General features: G+C 44.3%; 1 protein-coding gene across 11 annotated transcripts in view; it reads right to left on the bottom strand.

The window, feature by feature from the left end:
* The window catches only part of Tcf4 (transcription factor 4), a 343670-nt gene extending 339175 nt beyond the window's left edge, over window positions 1-4495 (bottom strand). For 6 of the 11 annotated variants that reach the window (XR_015046030.1, XM_029472244.2, XM_029472242.2 and 3 more), the window contains exons 1-2: window positions 2707-2885; window positions 1282-1373 (exon numbers count right to left, since the gene is read on the bottom strand). Coding sequence is in view for 9 of the 11 variants with exons in the window: in XM_029472244.2 (XP_029328104.1) it covers window positions 1282-1353 (72 nt within the window). In the remaining 2 variants the exon portion in view is untranslated. Of the gene's footprint in view, window positions 1-1281; window positions 1374-2280; window positions 2413-2706; window positions 2887-3644 lie in introns of those variants that run through there. The other 5 variants (XM_085833426.1, XM_085833429.1, XM_085833424.1 and 2 more) reach the window with 4 other exon arrangements.
* Window positions 4496-16503: the final 12008 nt, after the last annotated feature.

Here is a 16503-nt window from a genome sequence, read left to right as displayed (position 1 = left end):
TCAAAATGCCACCTGCAGTAACAATTTCTCACTTCAGCTCAAACATGAGAGCTACGTAGGCAAGTCTCTCAGCCTCTTCTCTCTCTCTCTCTCTCTCTCTCTCTCTCTCTCTCTCTCTCTCTCTCTCTCTCTCTCTCTCCTGTCTCTCTCACTCTCTCTCTCTCAATCTTTCACTCCCTCTCTCTCACTCTCCAGCATCTATTTCCGCCCTAACTGATTTCCCTCTTCTCCTCCAGTCTAAAGCGTTTTCGCACACCTTCCCTGAGTCAGAGCCTGCAAAAAGCAAAAGAGCGAATGGAGAAAGTGCAACAAGCAGAAAGGGGGCTGCAAAGCCGCCTATGGGCTACTGCTTCCTGCCAAAACTTTCCGGAGAACCACTTCTCCACAGGGTCTGCCAGAGGAGCAGCAGTGGTGGCAGCCAGCAGCGGCAGGCAGTGGTGGAGGTGCAGGAGCAGTGTGGGGGAGCCCCACTTCGAAGGTGGTTTGGAATTTATTTGTGTGTTTGAGGGGATTTTTTTTTTTTTTGCTTCACAAAATGCATCTTACACCAAACTCATCTGTCATTAAAACTGAATCCATGCTCCTGGCATGTCTGGACCTCGTGGGAAGCAGAGGGGAGGGAGAAGAACCAAGAGCATACAGTAGTGAAAACTCCACAAGTGTGTAAGTCCCTCCTGGTGCTGATTTCAAGACTGTAATTTACTAAAATAGTCCAAGACACCCTGAAGAATGTGTGTTCAGTTTGTGCATCGGAGTTCCCAGAATCCCAAAAGAAGAGGCAGCCAGGAGGATGTCATGGGGAACCCCCACAGAACCAGCAGTCTCAACTCACAGCACCTCTACTGCCCAGTTTCCCCCCTTTTAAAGTAAATAAATATGTAAATAGGATGCGGAGTCCTACACAAAGTTAGCAGTGCACTCTGAGTGCAAATGTGGACAAGTTTCTGGTGGAGCTTGACAGTTTTAAGGGGTACCTGGTTTTCCTTTCTGCTGGAGTGAGATTCCATTATTTAGAGAAATAGGTAGGTAAAGAAAGCAAGGCAACTCATTAGACTCTTAAAAAAAAATAAGCTTGAGTCTTCCACATCCCAAAATTAGTTGGAAAAAAAAAAACTTGTCAAAAAGACCCTCACAATTTCCAAGGATTCAGCCAGTTTAAAAATTATTCCACTCTTTCACATTTCTATGGGTTCCTATCTGAAGTGGTGGGGGAGGGTTGTTGTTGGGTTTTTTTTTTTCTTTTTTCCACAGCTGTTGTTAGTTTCCACCGTTCTTTCTTACCGCACTGAAATCCAGTAAATCACTCAGCTCTTTGTCCGTCCCTAAGGCAGCCATTCGCTGTTGGTGATGCATTTTAGCAAAATCACACAAACCTAGAAACATGGAAATAACCGCAATCAGAAAATCCAGTCCCAATCCTTGGAGAAAACACAATCGGATTTTTGGAGACTGGGGGAGTGAGGTGGGGGGGTCGGTGGGGTGGGGGATATAGGGGCGGATGGGATTAAGGTAGAAAAGGAGGAAGGAACGGGACAAATGTTGGGTTTTGTTTTGATTTTTTTTTTCTTCATGGAATAGGCAGCAATAGCAAAAAAAGAAAAAAAGGAAAAAAATAGCGATATTGTATTTCCAAAGAGACGATCAAACTAGTAACATCCACTATAAAACCAAATCCAGGAAAGAAGGGGGGTAAGCCGCTCTTCAGCGCATCAATTTATGCAACAGGAGGTAGAGCGAGAAATGAATGGATCACAGAGAAAAGAGAAACTACTGCACGAACCGGTCTCAACTTTCCCCCCACCCTCCACCCCACCCCCTCACGCGCACACACTCACGCGCACACACTCGCACACACTCACAGCACTCCCCCCACCCCACCCCACCCCACCCCCCCTGCCCTGCAAAGTAGCTCGAAAGAAATTAAAGACCAGCGTCTCTGGAGTGCAAACCGGTCCACAGGGGGGTGGGGTTGCCGGGGAGGGGGACCCCAGAAGAGCCTCAGGGTCCTCCAATTGTCCGGCACCCCTAATTTGTGAAAGAAAGGGTTGTAAAAAAAAATTTTGAAGTAAGGCCCATTGGCAAAGTGCGCTGTGCCCGGGAGCCCGCGGGGCCCGGAGGGGGCGGAGGCCGGGGGAGGGGACGTCGTCGCTCCCGAGCTCCCAAACCTCGGCGGGGACAGCGGGGACCACGGGGCCCCGAGCCCGAGCGCGATCGCCCAGCCCGGCCCGGCCGGGCCCCGCCGCGCATCCGCCCAGCCGGCCCCGCCGCGCCGCTACCTACCGCCCGCGCGCGACGAGGGGCTCCCGGTGCAGCGCCGGCGCCCAGGCGGCGGTCATGTCTATCCCCCTGCCTCCGCCACCACCACCTCCTCCAACGGCCGGCGCCCGCGCCCGCTCCGGCTTCCCCTCCGCCGCTGCCGCCGCCGCCGCCGCCGCCGCCGCCGCCGATCCGCAGACACACAGCCAAGATCCCTGACTCTTAACACCAACTCTCTTCTCCCGGGAGGGGAGGGGACGAGGGAAGGGGGGAGGGGGAACACGGCGAGGCGCACGGAATTGCAAGTTCAGCAAAGAAATGGGTGGGGGGGCTCCGGCGGGGAGACGCGGCGCTCCGGCCCGGGCTGCCTGGGAAACACCCCCACCCCAGAAAAAAAATCCCAACACCTCCCCCGTCTTGAGAAAGAGAGAGGGGGAAAAAAAAACCCACCAAGGAAAATTCACCGAGCACCTCATTTTTCCCCTCAGATCGCCAGTTACAATCTGAAGCCTGAACAGTTCAGGGTTTGCCGGGTTCATCCATCGGAGGCACTTTGAAATTCATTCGAGTTTACATCCCTTCTCACTTCTGTCTGTCTCTCTGACTGTCTCTCTGTGTCTCTGTATGTATCTCTCTCTCTCTCTCTCTCTCTCTCTCTCTCTCTCTCTCACACACACACACACACACACACACACACACACACACACACACACACGCACACTGCAAAGCAAGTTTTGCTTTGCTGCAAATACACGTGATGCATAAAGACTTTGCCAAGACGAACAATATTTTTCTTTTCCATACAGAAACCCATCCACATTTTTCTAGGGGGATATTTTGTTTGGATAGTTTTGCGTTTGGGGCCGAAATCTGAATCACAGACTTTTTTTTTTTTTCGCCTTTTTAACTCACAGAGTCGTATAGCTACAAACTTTGTTTTAAAAAGAAAAAAAAAAAATAGGTAATTTTAGGGGGATGAATATGGTTTTGCTCTTACACTTGAGTTCGTAACTCCAAGTCCGCGCTCGGCTAGCACTTCAAGTTTTCAACTCAACATTTACCACTACAGGCCCTATGTGCTCTTAAAACACACTTTTTCCACATCCTTTTAGGATAAAAATTCAACTTTAAAATTATCTTTTTGTAATAACATGCGAGCTTTACCCAGTATATGCAACATTCATTATTTTAATGTTAAAAGAACACATTTGCCCAAACCTGGTATTGCTAAATGTACGAGTACGTACCGAAATGCATGCACACACGTTTTCCCATTGGCAATTATTTAATAGGTTGTTCCTTTTGTTTGAATAAAACATTGGGCTCAACATTCTAAAAATTCAGTTCAATTACAAACAGTTTACTCTGACAGCAAATTGTAACATTACCTTCAATGGCCACAAATATGCTCACAATATTCCAAGGAAAGAGACTTTAAAAAGAGAGACAAAAATCTTCTGCAAGAACTTAGTGTCTCACATGAGTGTTCCCCCAAAAGAGTATTTTAAATAGAAGTCAGTCCTGTTCCAGGGTTAGCCACAGATTACAAGATTATGCACCTGGCTCTGGTTTTTGCATTTTCCATCATCAAACTGTAACAAAATTCCCTCCCCCCAAAAAGTAATCATTAAAAAAAAAATCCGACAACTTTTTCGTATTGTTTATAAAAATAATCAACACTGGATAGTTATAATTGTTCTTCGGTCTTGTTGGTTGTATTTTTTTTCTCTTCTCTTTCAAAGTCCTAAACTTGTTCCAAGTTTAGAGGCGTCTCATCATCATCATCCTCCCCAACACCATCATTGACTCCCCCGAGGAGTCACATTGATAATAATAGGTTTCCCTGAAAGATACATTGTAATCCATTCACATCCGGGCACTGCGGCTTATAAAGAGAAGGCGCTGCGGCCGCGGCTGCTCCACCAGACAATGACTGGGGAGGGGCGGGGCGGGAGCGCGCGACCATAGAGTGGTAAACAGAGCGCCTAGAGAGGCCGCCAAGATGGCGGCGCTCTAGGCCACGCCTCCTCCGGGAACCGGGGCGGTCCAGCTGGCCGGTGGGACTCACTCAGGTCGTGGCTCCCGGAGCGCGCCTGGCGCCCCGTTCCCTAGCCGACCTTGATCTCTCACTCAAAAGCGTCGTTCCCGTAGCGTGAAAGACCTCGCCGGGAGACCCGGAAGATGCCGTGAGGGCCTCAATGCAGCAGTGTCCCTGTCAGTGTGGATGCAGTTTTCAGGCCGGCTTGGACAGTGTGGGGAAAGGCCACCAAGCTGGAAGTGTAGGAGGGTCCCTCCCCTTTCCCTCTCGGTCCCACCCCTTCTTTTATAAGCTCTCGGGAGTGTGAGAACTTGGTTAGTGCAAAAGTCTACCTTTATTGATTTAAGACTCACATGGATCTTGAACCAAAAACCAGGAACTTCCAATTTGGGCCAAACAATTACCTTTTCAAACCTGTTTTCTCCTCAACAAAATAGCAATGGGACTTTGAGATACCTATATGATACGCATAAAGGTGAGGCTACTACTATAGAAATATACCCTTCCATCCCTAATTTCTTACTGACTCACTGATACCCCTAACCTAGACATTTGCAATTGTAGATACTCACGTCTCCAAAGAATAGCGTCCGGTTCTCCCAACAGAAAGCTTATTCTGATCCAGACAGTGTTCTAAGAATTTCACAAATGTAGGCCATATTGATGCTGGCCTTGAAGGTAGAGTACCATTCACATCCTTACTTCACCTACACCGCAACAGAAGCAAGTGAAATAGCACAGATCCTGACCCACAGCCCAAGTTCTTTAAACAGCACGAATTTGCCTAACTAAAACTACTCTCTAAATTAAGTGATAGAGCCCACCTTGAAAGACAGTCTGTGACCAGAGTCCACATTCACCCATGTTCCCAAGCCATCTGGCAGTGAGAAGTCCTCATCTCTATTTTCTGATTTTAACTCGTGGCCCGTGACAGAATTGAGATGTTTTTAAAACTTGAGATGTTTTTAAAACTTGAGAGAGTTTTTACAGGACAAGAATTGGGACATTTATGGGCTATTTCACACATCATGAGGACTCCAGTGTTTTATCCCCCATTCCACAGTTTCATCCTAAAATAATATTTTACATTTAGCCACCTCTTTATAGTGCATTATCACAGACATTATCTCTGGTTCTCAGAGTAAGCCCTCGACAGGCTCTGGGGGGAAAAAAATCACTGTAATGAAAAGATCACAAGCATTGGCTTAGGAAAAAATATTCCATTGGCTCTACCTCCAATCAGCACTGTGACCTCAGACTCCATGCCAGTGACCTTTGCCATAAAATGCAGAGGCTAGATGAGATAATCCCATAAAAATCCCTTTTAGCTTTTAGGTTTGTAAAATTCACCCTCCTGAATTCAGGGGCAGTAAATGATCTGTCCAGAAATCACTGATTAGATCAAGTTTGGGATCGAAAAACACCCTGCTAGTCTAGTGCCGTTTTGTTTTCTTCTGACCCCTTTTGATCAGAAAGAAAAGGAAATGTGTGAGTCCCCTTCCTGTTTTAAATTAAGGGACACATGTGGGTGTGTTCTTCTTTGTTTTTTCCTGAACTGTCAGAGGATAAGTACTTTCTAATTATACTTTTAGAAATTGGAAGTACCTTAGAAAAGGGAGTTTGAGAGGACACTGTAAAGCTTAAAGATAAAAGAGTTAGTGTAATGGGTCTACACATTCCCCCAGAACCTATGTATCTTGATACTGATGTATGTCTTAGTCAACTCTGGCCACTGTAACACAGCGAGACAGACCAGGTGGCTTGCACAAAGGGCATTCACTTTTCACAGTTCCAGAGTCTAAAGTCTGAGATTAGGGGTGCAAGTATGGTCAGGTTCTGCTAGGACTCTTGCTCTTCGTGGCTTGGAGATGGCCGCTTTCCAGCTATCCCTTTCGGGTAGGAGGCAGTTCGAGAGACAGGATTTTCTGTTGAGCCCCAGTTGTCCTGGAGCTTGCTCAGTAGACCTGGCTGGCTTTGAACACACAGAAATCCACCTACCTCAGCCTCCTGAGTGTGAAGATTAAAGGTGTACTACCGCTGCCTGGCATCTACCTATACTTTCATATGATTTGACAGAAAGAGCTCTGGTCTCCTCTTCTCATAAACTTACTAATCCAATCATAGAGGCCAGCCTGATGATCTTATGTGTTCTGATCAGCTCACCAGAAAGGTACCAGGAAGCCAGATCATGCGAGTGTCGTGGTTCTGGAAAGCAGAAATCAAGAGACCGTGGATAAAACTGCTCTCTAGATAGTAAGACCTCAGAAATTCCAAGCATAGACAATGATATCCTGAGTAGAGTTATCTGTATACATTCTGCCAATCAGCTAGAGGACTCATTGCCTCCAGGAGAGCAGGGCACTCTGCAGTCTTCCCCTTCCTCAGCTGGACTAGCCTGAGAAACTTCCTGATCTAACCGGACATGGTGCATGTTCAAATTCCTGGGTTGTCAATATTATCATTAGCATGTTAAAATACGTTTTTAATTGAAAGGGAATTATATCACTCTTCCTCCTTTCAACCCTTACAGATACCCTTCTTAGAACTCTAATGCCTGTCTCTCAAGTTGATAGCCTCTTTGGTTATTAGTGTGTGTGTGTGTGCTCAAATACATATAAATACAAGCTGCTGAGTCCATTCTTGTTGTCTGTGTAAGCATGGCTGCATGGATATGCATTGAGAAACCAATAAGGAGGTCTATCTCTTGACTGAGGCTAATTATCCTTTTTCCAGCGATCATTAGTTACCTGTAGTTCTTTGTCTAGGGGTGAGATACCTAGAAATTTCCCCCTTCCACGTGAACATGTTCAGGGATATTGCCCTCGTTGCATTCTCGTGTATGCAGCCATTTCTAAGTGAGACTATTTCATCGCAGACTTCTTGGTATTGTGGTACTTACAATCTTCCCATCCGCTTTTCCAAAATGTGCCCTGATCCATAGGTGCAGGAGTTGTGATATAGATGTAATCTGTTGGGGCTGTGCTCTCTACAGCCTGTTGATCTCTGTATTGTGCCCATCCGTGGCTTCCCGTGATGGTCTCCACTTGCTATAAAGGGAGGCTTCTTTGATGAGGAGTGGAGGCTGCCATTGCTGCTGCAAGGTTAACATTCAGAATGCAGTAAGGAATTATGCTAGTTTAGCAAAGCGGCAGTAGTAACTCTTTTCTAAGGCCTGTGATCTCTAGCACTGGGAAGCTGTCTAGGTTTCTGATACCAGGCAGGATTCCCTCCCCCCCCCCCTCGTCCTCCCCCTGCCCCCACCCCCAACCCCCTTTAGAGTGAGTCTTGAATCTGATGAGACAGATGTTGGTGGGCGTGCAGCTTACTGCACCATTTTGCCTATCTTGCCAGGCTGGTGATTGCCACGGTTCATAGGTGTTACAGCCGGATAGGACTATTGAATTGTTCCCCATCTTTGGTAGCTTGTATAGTATTTTCATTTAAGCAGAGAATTCTTTTCTCAGAGGCAAGCAGTTTGCTTTACTCCCAGACTCAAGACTACTTAATGCACCGCGCCAATCCTATAGTCAAGATGGTCCGTACACATGTTACTTCCTTTTCTACCATTTGGTGACTTCAGGCAAGTTCCACAGCTTCTCCATCTTTAAGTTACACTTGTGTCCGGATACCTTATATGCCTGGGTTGTTTTTTTTTTGTTTGTTTTTTGTTTTTTGGGTTTTTTTTAAGATTTATTTATTTTATGCATGTGAGTACACTGTAGCTGTCTTCAGACACACCAAAAGAGGATATCAGATCCCATTACAGATGGTTGTGAGCCATTTGGTTTGCAGGGATTGAACTCAGGACCTGTGAAAGAGAAATGAGTGCTCTTAACTGCTGAGCCATCTCTCCAGTCCCTACTTGCCTATTTTTAATTAGGTGAGATGTGTTTTGAGAATGACAGAGTCCTATTTAAGGTCCTCAGGTTTGAATAGAGAATGTCTCCTATGGGCTCAGATGCTGGCTTTTGGGGAAATGTTTGACTCTTGGGGGGGTCTTCCTTTACTGATGCATTAATCCCTTAATAGATCTCACTGTGTTGGCATTTTGAGGAGGTAGGGAAGAGTAAGAGATGAGTCACATGCCTTTGGGGGTGTGTGGGCTATATATGGCCCTTCTTATAGTCCTTTCTCTCTGCTCCTTACCTGCCATAAGGGAAGTGGCCCTCTATCTATCACATACCCCTACACCATGACATCAAGTTCCCCAAGGATCCGACATCAACACAATGAAGGACTACAAGCACACCTCCGAAAGCTAGAGCCAAAATAAGCTACTCTCCCTTTAAACTGTGTGCATCAAGTATTTTGCTACAGCCATCAGAGTCTGACTACCACAGAATATGAAACGTCATTTCAGTGTGGAATGCCTGAAGATCAGACTTCATGAGTCTGAAAAGAAAGGTAATTTTTGAGACCTCCCTGGGTTGGAAAAAAGATTGGACATGTGAAGGGCCCTTGGACTCAAACCTCCATTTGTAGTCATGGATGGCAAGAATCAAATACTATACCTTGCCCAAGGTCATCTCTCTAATTGAGTGGCTCTCAGTAATTGAATGCCAAGGCAGAATATCATAGAAGTCTTCCTCAAACTCTACCCCATTTTATTAGCCCTGCTTCTATTGAAACAAGCAAACAAAGGCAAATGCAAACAAGCAAGAGGGATGCTCTGATAAAATGACTCGAGAAGAAAAAGTCAGCAAATAGTTTCCGAGCATCTACTTTGTGTCAGAGACTATTCTCCCAGGACCTGAGGCAAGAGTGTTGGCAAAGAAAACAAAATGATAGAAATGTCAAGGGCAGTCCTGATCAAGTGGCTGAGTAAGTCACAGTAGGTATACAATACTGCTCATGGCAGATGTGCGCCAAAGAGATGGTTGCCACGAATATTCTTAGGTTAATAAAAATCAATGGACATAGCAGTTTAAGACTTCAGTCTGGAGCTTTTTTGCCTTATTGACGATGAGTCTGAAAGGCTAGAGCTTCCCGCAGCAACTAAGTGCATCAAAAACTTTGGTCCTTGTCACAGGAATGTCTGAACTTGTTAAAACTCACACTACTGGGCCTCAATCATGAACATGGAAAGAGAGGGGGTCCCATAAATACCATGGTGTGTTAGGGTCAGCTTGTTATAACTCATGAGAACCAATTGTGCAGCTTCACCCCACCAAATGTTTTGTTCAGTGATATTTAATAGATACAGATGCCTTAAAATTGGCTAAGGGACATATATACTACTGAAATCAGCAAGCACTAAAACTCAAAAGCTTTCATCAGATAGCTGGAAGTTCGTTGTTTGCCAGAATACCATTGGATGCTTGACCCCAAGCACTGGAAAGCATCCTGGGTGATGTTGATGTTGTTAGTTCTGGGGGCAATACTTAGGGTGACCTGAGCATAGAATACACACACATACACACGTGCACGCTCATGCACACACACACACACACACACACACACACCATCTCAAAACAATATTGTTACATCTATTCGGCAACTTCTAGAGTTTCAAAAGATAGGTGGACTTCATCATCTCCTGAAGTCATATATTTTCTGTTTGCATAGCTCTGCTCAAATCTTTTCATGGCATTAGCTATACATGAGAGAGCCTTGGCAAGCCCAACTGACACCCACCAGGATCTCTGCAACTGTCCTAGTGTCACGACTGTCAAGTGACCTTACACACATTGATGATGTTATCCACAACTACACTGACTCTCATGCTGGTGTGATCTCCACAGAGGGCACAAATCTGCCTGTACACAGACTCTAGCATTCTCCATTTGACATCTATGACTTCTGGGTCAAAGAAGCTTGATCAAAAAGATTTTCGACCTTGCAAACCTTGGTCCTTGGACCACACAAGGTCAGCCCATTACCACTTCCTGTCTTACCAGGCCAGCAAGCCCAGTCTTTGCCCTCTGGGAAGTTTGTTTTTTTTTTTTTTTTAATACTTTTAAACCGCTAGGAACCTTCCTGTATAGGACCATTGGAGGGTAGGTACTCTCTTAATTATGGTTTTATTGCTGTAAAGAGGCACACTTCTGTCTAAGGGTTTTATTGCTGTGACCAAGGAAACTCTTATAAAGCAAACATTGAGTCGGGGCTGGCTTACATCCATTATCATCATAGTTGGATGCATGGTATTGGAGGAAGAGCCTGAAGTCTTACATGTTGATTCCAAGGCAGCCAGGAGGAGGATCTCTTTAGACTCTGAGTGGAGCTTAGAGACCTCAAAGCCCAGCCCCCACAGTGACACATTTCCTCCAACAAGGCCACACCTCCTCCAATAATACCACACCTCCTCATAGTGCCACTTCCCATGAGCCAGGCATATTCAAACTACCACCTCATGCAATCACGCCATTACAACAACCTAATCATGACACTTTAAGAAGGGCAGAATCCAGTGAGACCCCATCCTTCTTGCTACCTCACAAATCGCCATATTTACTTGCCCGCCTCTTCCCACAGGATCTGCTTGTCACCCAGGGCCTTTTTGATACTCTACTTCTGTGTGCCTCAGTTTCCTTAAATACAAAGCTAGTTTCCTATCTGGCTCCTTAATGCCCTTTTTCTGGAGTCAAACGGCTTTCCTTCTCCTTATATTCTGCTTGGAAAGATCTTCTGCACCTACAGGCTCATCAGCTGAGAAGTATCTACGTGGACCAATGTGATCATTTCTGGTCTGTGACTGTTTCTTTCTTTTCTTTTTTCTTCATGAGATGACATATTGTGTGTTTATGTCTCTACACATGCATTTTCTGGAATCGTGTTAATAACTGAAAAACACAGTCATACTCTGATCTAGGAATATTTTTTTAAAATGTATTCAGTTCTCAAGATAATGCTACCAAGCAAGTGTACAGATATTGTCTCATTTTATATTTGAGGAAACGGAGGTACACATAAAATGTCTTGCACACAATCATGAAGTGAGCTGGTATCTAGAATCAAAGCTCTGACTAGGACTCTGTTAAACATGTCCTTGACTCAGTTGTCCCTTTGGCTCTGCTGTGCTGTGCCACAGCCTTGCCATCTACCTCGTTCCTCATCCTGCTCTACTGTTTAATCTTCCCTGGCCGGCCCCACTGACTCGGATATTTTTGGATGCGGCTCCTGCCTCATAGCGCTGAGTATGTGGGGAATTAAAAGTAAGTACCACAGTAGCTTACCTCAAAATTAAGGTAATGATTAGACCAATGACTTTCCTTTTAAAATAATGTTCTGTATTCCAAGCCTCAATAACAAATGGGCTCCGGATTATCAGCAGCCTTGGCAAATCCACATTCTATCCATGGGCCATTACCATCGATAATTGAGAATATATACACATGCTAATCAATCATTTATCCCCGCCTTCCCCCTCTCTTGCATGGTTCTAGATGTTGTCTGACTCAGCCTGAAGATTGGGACGTACAGCCCGGTTTTATCACCCTTTATTATCCTAAAGTATAATTGAAGATATTACGGACTTGGCGGAAGTCGAGAGGAAGGAGGGCTGTGCTGAAATTCTTCCCAAAGCCACTGGCAACAATTTTATACTATAGCAACATTTCATTGTCTACTAAAGGTATAATTTCCACCTTTTCCCTGTAGCTCAGGAACACAAGAAATAAAATGAACACAACATAAAATGAAACGGGCTGTACTTCCAAATCCAATTCATGTTGAAAGCTGTCCCTTTGGGGCATAGAAAAAATACCGGATTGAGAGCAAAACACCAGATTGAAATCTTGCCAGCACTGTGGTCACGGACGCATGCCTGAAACCTTGGGACCACCAACATTCTAGGCATAGGTGATTTTAGATGGCAGAGGCTACTCTGTGCAATGTAGGCTATTTAGATATACCCCTGACCCTTAGCCACTAAATGCAAGTAGTATTCCCCAACCTCACAAGTCATGACATCTAAAACTGCCTCTGTGTAATTTGCTATGGCTAAATCATGCTGGCTGGGAACCCTAGCTGTAAACAAAGCCTCTGACTCACTAATAGCCGTTATCCCTGCATTTACAAGGATAAAGATCACTTGCTGTGGGGAGTTGTAACAGAGTCTAATGTATCCACACTCACTTTGTAAATTACGAGTTAATACTTAACGCAGTAATGGTGTATTATTCTTATTTTTATTTAGCCTATGCTGTCTTTTTTGAGAGTTCTGTGTAAATCTGAAATTTGAGAGCTATGTGTAAATATGGGATTTATTAAACCCATAATACATTCCTAAATATATTTCTGAACATAAAATAGATATAACAGATGGAACGGGCAGCCACTTACCATCCAGCACCGTCAATAAACCGATAGTTAACGTTGCTGCATTTCATAACCACAGGCTGCCTCCCTGCCTCTGGCTAATCCATTTAGGAAAGGGCTGATGTCAGTGTCAAGGGGAATCAGGTGCACACATATTTGGCATCCTATGTCTAGAGAAAAACACGTCTTGCCATCCTAAGGCAGGAGACCATCTCCAGTAGCAAAGCATACGGCAGGAAACAAGTACTCCTGAGGTGAAGGCAGCTCCCAGACAGCGGTTGGAAACGTGTATAGCCTCTCCACATTGCTCATCACCGCTTCTCCTGACTGAGGCTCCTGGGAGCATCCATCTTGACCAAGTGTTCCCTGAAGGCAGAATCCCCCCATGCTTCTCCCTGTAGCCATTCACGTTGCACAAGGAAGTCTTTGTACAAAACAGGCACTCGATATAATTTTATTGAACTACTAGATCATTGTTCTGCTATATCATGCAAAAAATGTTCTAAGGCAGACAGGATAGAGAAATTCTGTGTATAAATATTGTCTATATCATTTGAAGCTCAGGAAACAAAGGTACAACCTCCACTCCAAATAATATGTAATATTCACAACATAATCAGGGTAAATATTTTTCCTAGGGGGAAAAAGTGCAGGCTAGATATAAACCAACAATCAGATTCAATATTGATTAGAATCTGATGTATTCGATCACGTTTGTCCTTTTCATAGATGGATGACTATTAAATGCTAGGGAAAATGTATCTCCTATAACAATTATGCTAAATTAATTCATAATGCACACCCAATAACAATGTTTACCTATACTCCTATTGCTAGAAAAGAGCTGTCTAATTCATTTCCTCACATGAAAATTCAGTAAGTTTATATAATTGTATTACACTCCCTAGAAATACTGATGGAGTCTCCTCTGCATATCTCAGAGGGAGAGGAGAGGCGAACGGTGGGCAGCATCATTCACCATATGTTCAGCAACACACACGGCTCAGAGTCACAATGGGCAGAGGTGAGCATTCCTGGGCCATACTTCATTGCTATGATGCAATTTAAGGTAATATTTATTCACTTTTTGCAAGACTCATATTTAGTCCTCAGCTTCTCTAAAAACAAGCAAATAAGCAAAGGATTAAGTCCAGGGGCACACGAGAATTTATCCTCCTCTTTCAAGGAAACCTGTAAACTAGTGAAGGCATTTTATTTATTTATTTATTTATTGCCTCCTAGTGTCAAAATATCTGATGAAAATGTATTCTTCATGATGATCAATAAGACAGATGATCGATTGAAATTAATACAGAAGTTTGAGAGAAAATTTCCAACACATTTTAAGAAAAGTATTATGTATGAGGGTGAGTGTTCATTTCTCCTACGGTCCCAAGCCAGCAGATTAAAAAGCCTGTGAGATGCCACAGGGAGAATGACATTTCCCATGCGTGCTTGACAACCTGAATCTGATCCACAAGCGCTGTCTTCTGACTTGTGCATGCTTTTGGAGTAATACGCTGACAATAGTACCCTGACCATCATACCCTGACAAGAATAACGAATACTTTCTTACTCGAAGTATTTTCTTCAGGAGCTTTAATCCCGGAGGGACTGCTTAGAGATCAACAGAAAACTCACAAACTTCTGTTCCCCAAGGCCAAGTAAAGACTGTGTGTATGGAATCCCTGCTTTGAGCCTTGATGCTAGGCTTGTCAAGTAACTTTGTTTAGCATCCGGTACCATGAGTTTCACCTCCTGGCTGTACTAAGCCTGTCCTCTCACAATGGAAGCATCTGGCTAACTAGGAAAAAGTTGTCAATGACACAAAACACAGTCATCCTATCAGTAACGATAATCGTCACGATCCAGAATTTGCTAATTCCTAAGAAATTAACTCAAAGAGAAAAAAAAAGGCAATTATTTTTGGATGTGGGTTAACAGCTGCACACATGTGTAATTATTCTGGAAGCTATAGACTGTCTATGACTCAGTTACCTCTCCTGTGTACTGATCCTGCCTTCCATTCAAGGGATGCTTCCCAACACTTGTGAACAAATGGCCCACAATCACCAATCAAAACTACAAATCTGTCTCCTTCACTGCTAATCTACTAAGGGAAGCCATCCACCACATTTTCTCTCTGTTCCGTTAGTGGAAAATCAGCAGGGCTGTTAGCAAAACGGGCAGACCACAAACAGGTAATATTAATTTCAGCACTTTAGGAAAATTCTCAAACTCCGTGTTCTTTCCCTTGCTAACATTATGGAAAATTTGGATATACTGACTGATATCTCAAGGGGCTGATGACTTTGGCTCATCAGAGATGCAACTTACTAAGTAGTCACCTTAGTGTCAGCCATCTTAGACTCTCAGCCCCAGTAGTTTTAAAGGTTCACAAAGCGAGCAGAAAATGAGCCCCATCTAGCCCTGTGCCAAGATGTTTTCACAGTATAAGGTTTCAGCTATCACATCAACATCCATCTTGGACATAAGTAACTCCTGAGTATGTTTTAAAGGAAGTCATTGGGTTGGATATTCTCCAGTTGAAGAAGTCAGTTCAAGACCTTTTAAGATTAAAAGGAGATGAGCAGATATATTTTCAGTTTCACAAAATTCTGTTTGGTGACTTATCTTGGCTTATGTATTTTTATAAGATATATATTATCCAATGAAATCACTGTGCTATGGGCCATGGACACAGTGACAACCAACCCTGTCCTGCCTTCAAAAAAAAAATGTTATCTTTCAAAATAGGGCAGGGGTGTCTGATTCGTTGGGAAACCATATAAGCTTTCGGTCACTATCTGTAGTTCTGTAACAAAGTGGCATGTAGAATCACAGATTTTATGTGTGTGTGATGGTTAGCAGTGAGTGCTGTAGATGAAACATACCTTCTCTAAATATGTCTGTTGAGGCTTAATGCCCAGTGAGATGTGTTGGGAAATGGAGTCTCCCATGGGAGCAAGGTCATAAGAATTGAGCTCTCATAAATTGATTTAGTGCATGTATCAAGAGAACCACAAAGAACTCTCTACCAAAGGAGAATCCCAGTAAGAAAGCTACCATCTGTAAGTCAGGCACTAGACCAACCAGCCCCTTCATATTGGCCTTCAAGCTTCTAGAACAGTAAGGCATAAATGCTTGTTGTTTAACCCACACAGTCTGTAGTAATTTGTTACAGCAGCCTGGACTGAGAGAGCAGCCATATGCTGTGCTATGTACAAGTGGATATACCCATGGTTAGCCTTGTAGTCTGACTGAGACTGGGTCCACTGTTAAATCCCAGAGTTGACATGAAAAGGTCCAAACAGGTAGGTTTTCATGAAAGTTTCTGGAGGCAAGAGTCTCAGTATGTCTTTCACCTACACACATACACACACCACACACACACACACACACACACACACACACACACACACAGGAGAGAGAGAGAGAGAGAGAGAGAGAGAGAGAGAGAGAGAAGAGAGAGAGAAGAGAGAGAGAACAAACTTAATTTCTGAATAGATTTTGCTCTGCAGCAAATTAATTCAGGCAGGGGTAATGAAGTACTGAAGCAAGGGGGATGGAAGGCCCAGCGGGCTCACATGGCTAGGACAGGTGCGCATGCGCGGGCTTGTTTTACGGTTAGTGTGTGTTATACAGGCTACAATAGTGATATGGGTAAAAGAATCTGAACTTTAAAAGGCAAGCAGAAAGAGGCTGGAGTGATATAAGACAAACTTACAATACCCTGCAGACAGAGGTAATGTGTAAACGCCCCTTCCTCATTCTGACCCCGCCCCACTGGCCACCCTACTGACCTCTCGCGTGCCACGGATCCGTCCCAGAGCCTCTGCATTTGCTCTTTACTGGGCTTGGAGACCTTGCTTATCCTAGGTATCTGCAGGGTCTCCATTGGGGCACTTCTTTTAATGGCCCCTTCCTAGGTAGGCTTCCCTCAGCATCAT

Source organism: Mus caroli, unplaced genomic scaffold (assembly GCF_978045245.1).
Source record: "Mus caroli unplaced genomic scaffold, Mus_caroli_1 scaffold_19, whole genome shotgun sequence".
Classification (NCBI taxonomy): Eukaryota; Metazoa; Chordata; class Mammalia; order Rodentia; family Muridae; genus Mus; species Mus caroli.
Note: the sequence above shows the minus strand (reverse complement) of the source record. Positions and strands in the feature narration are given on the sequence as shown.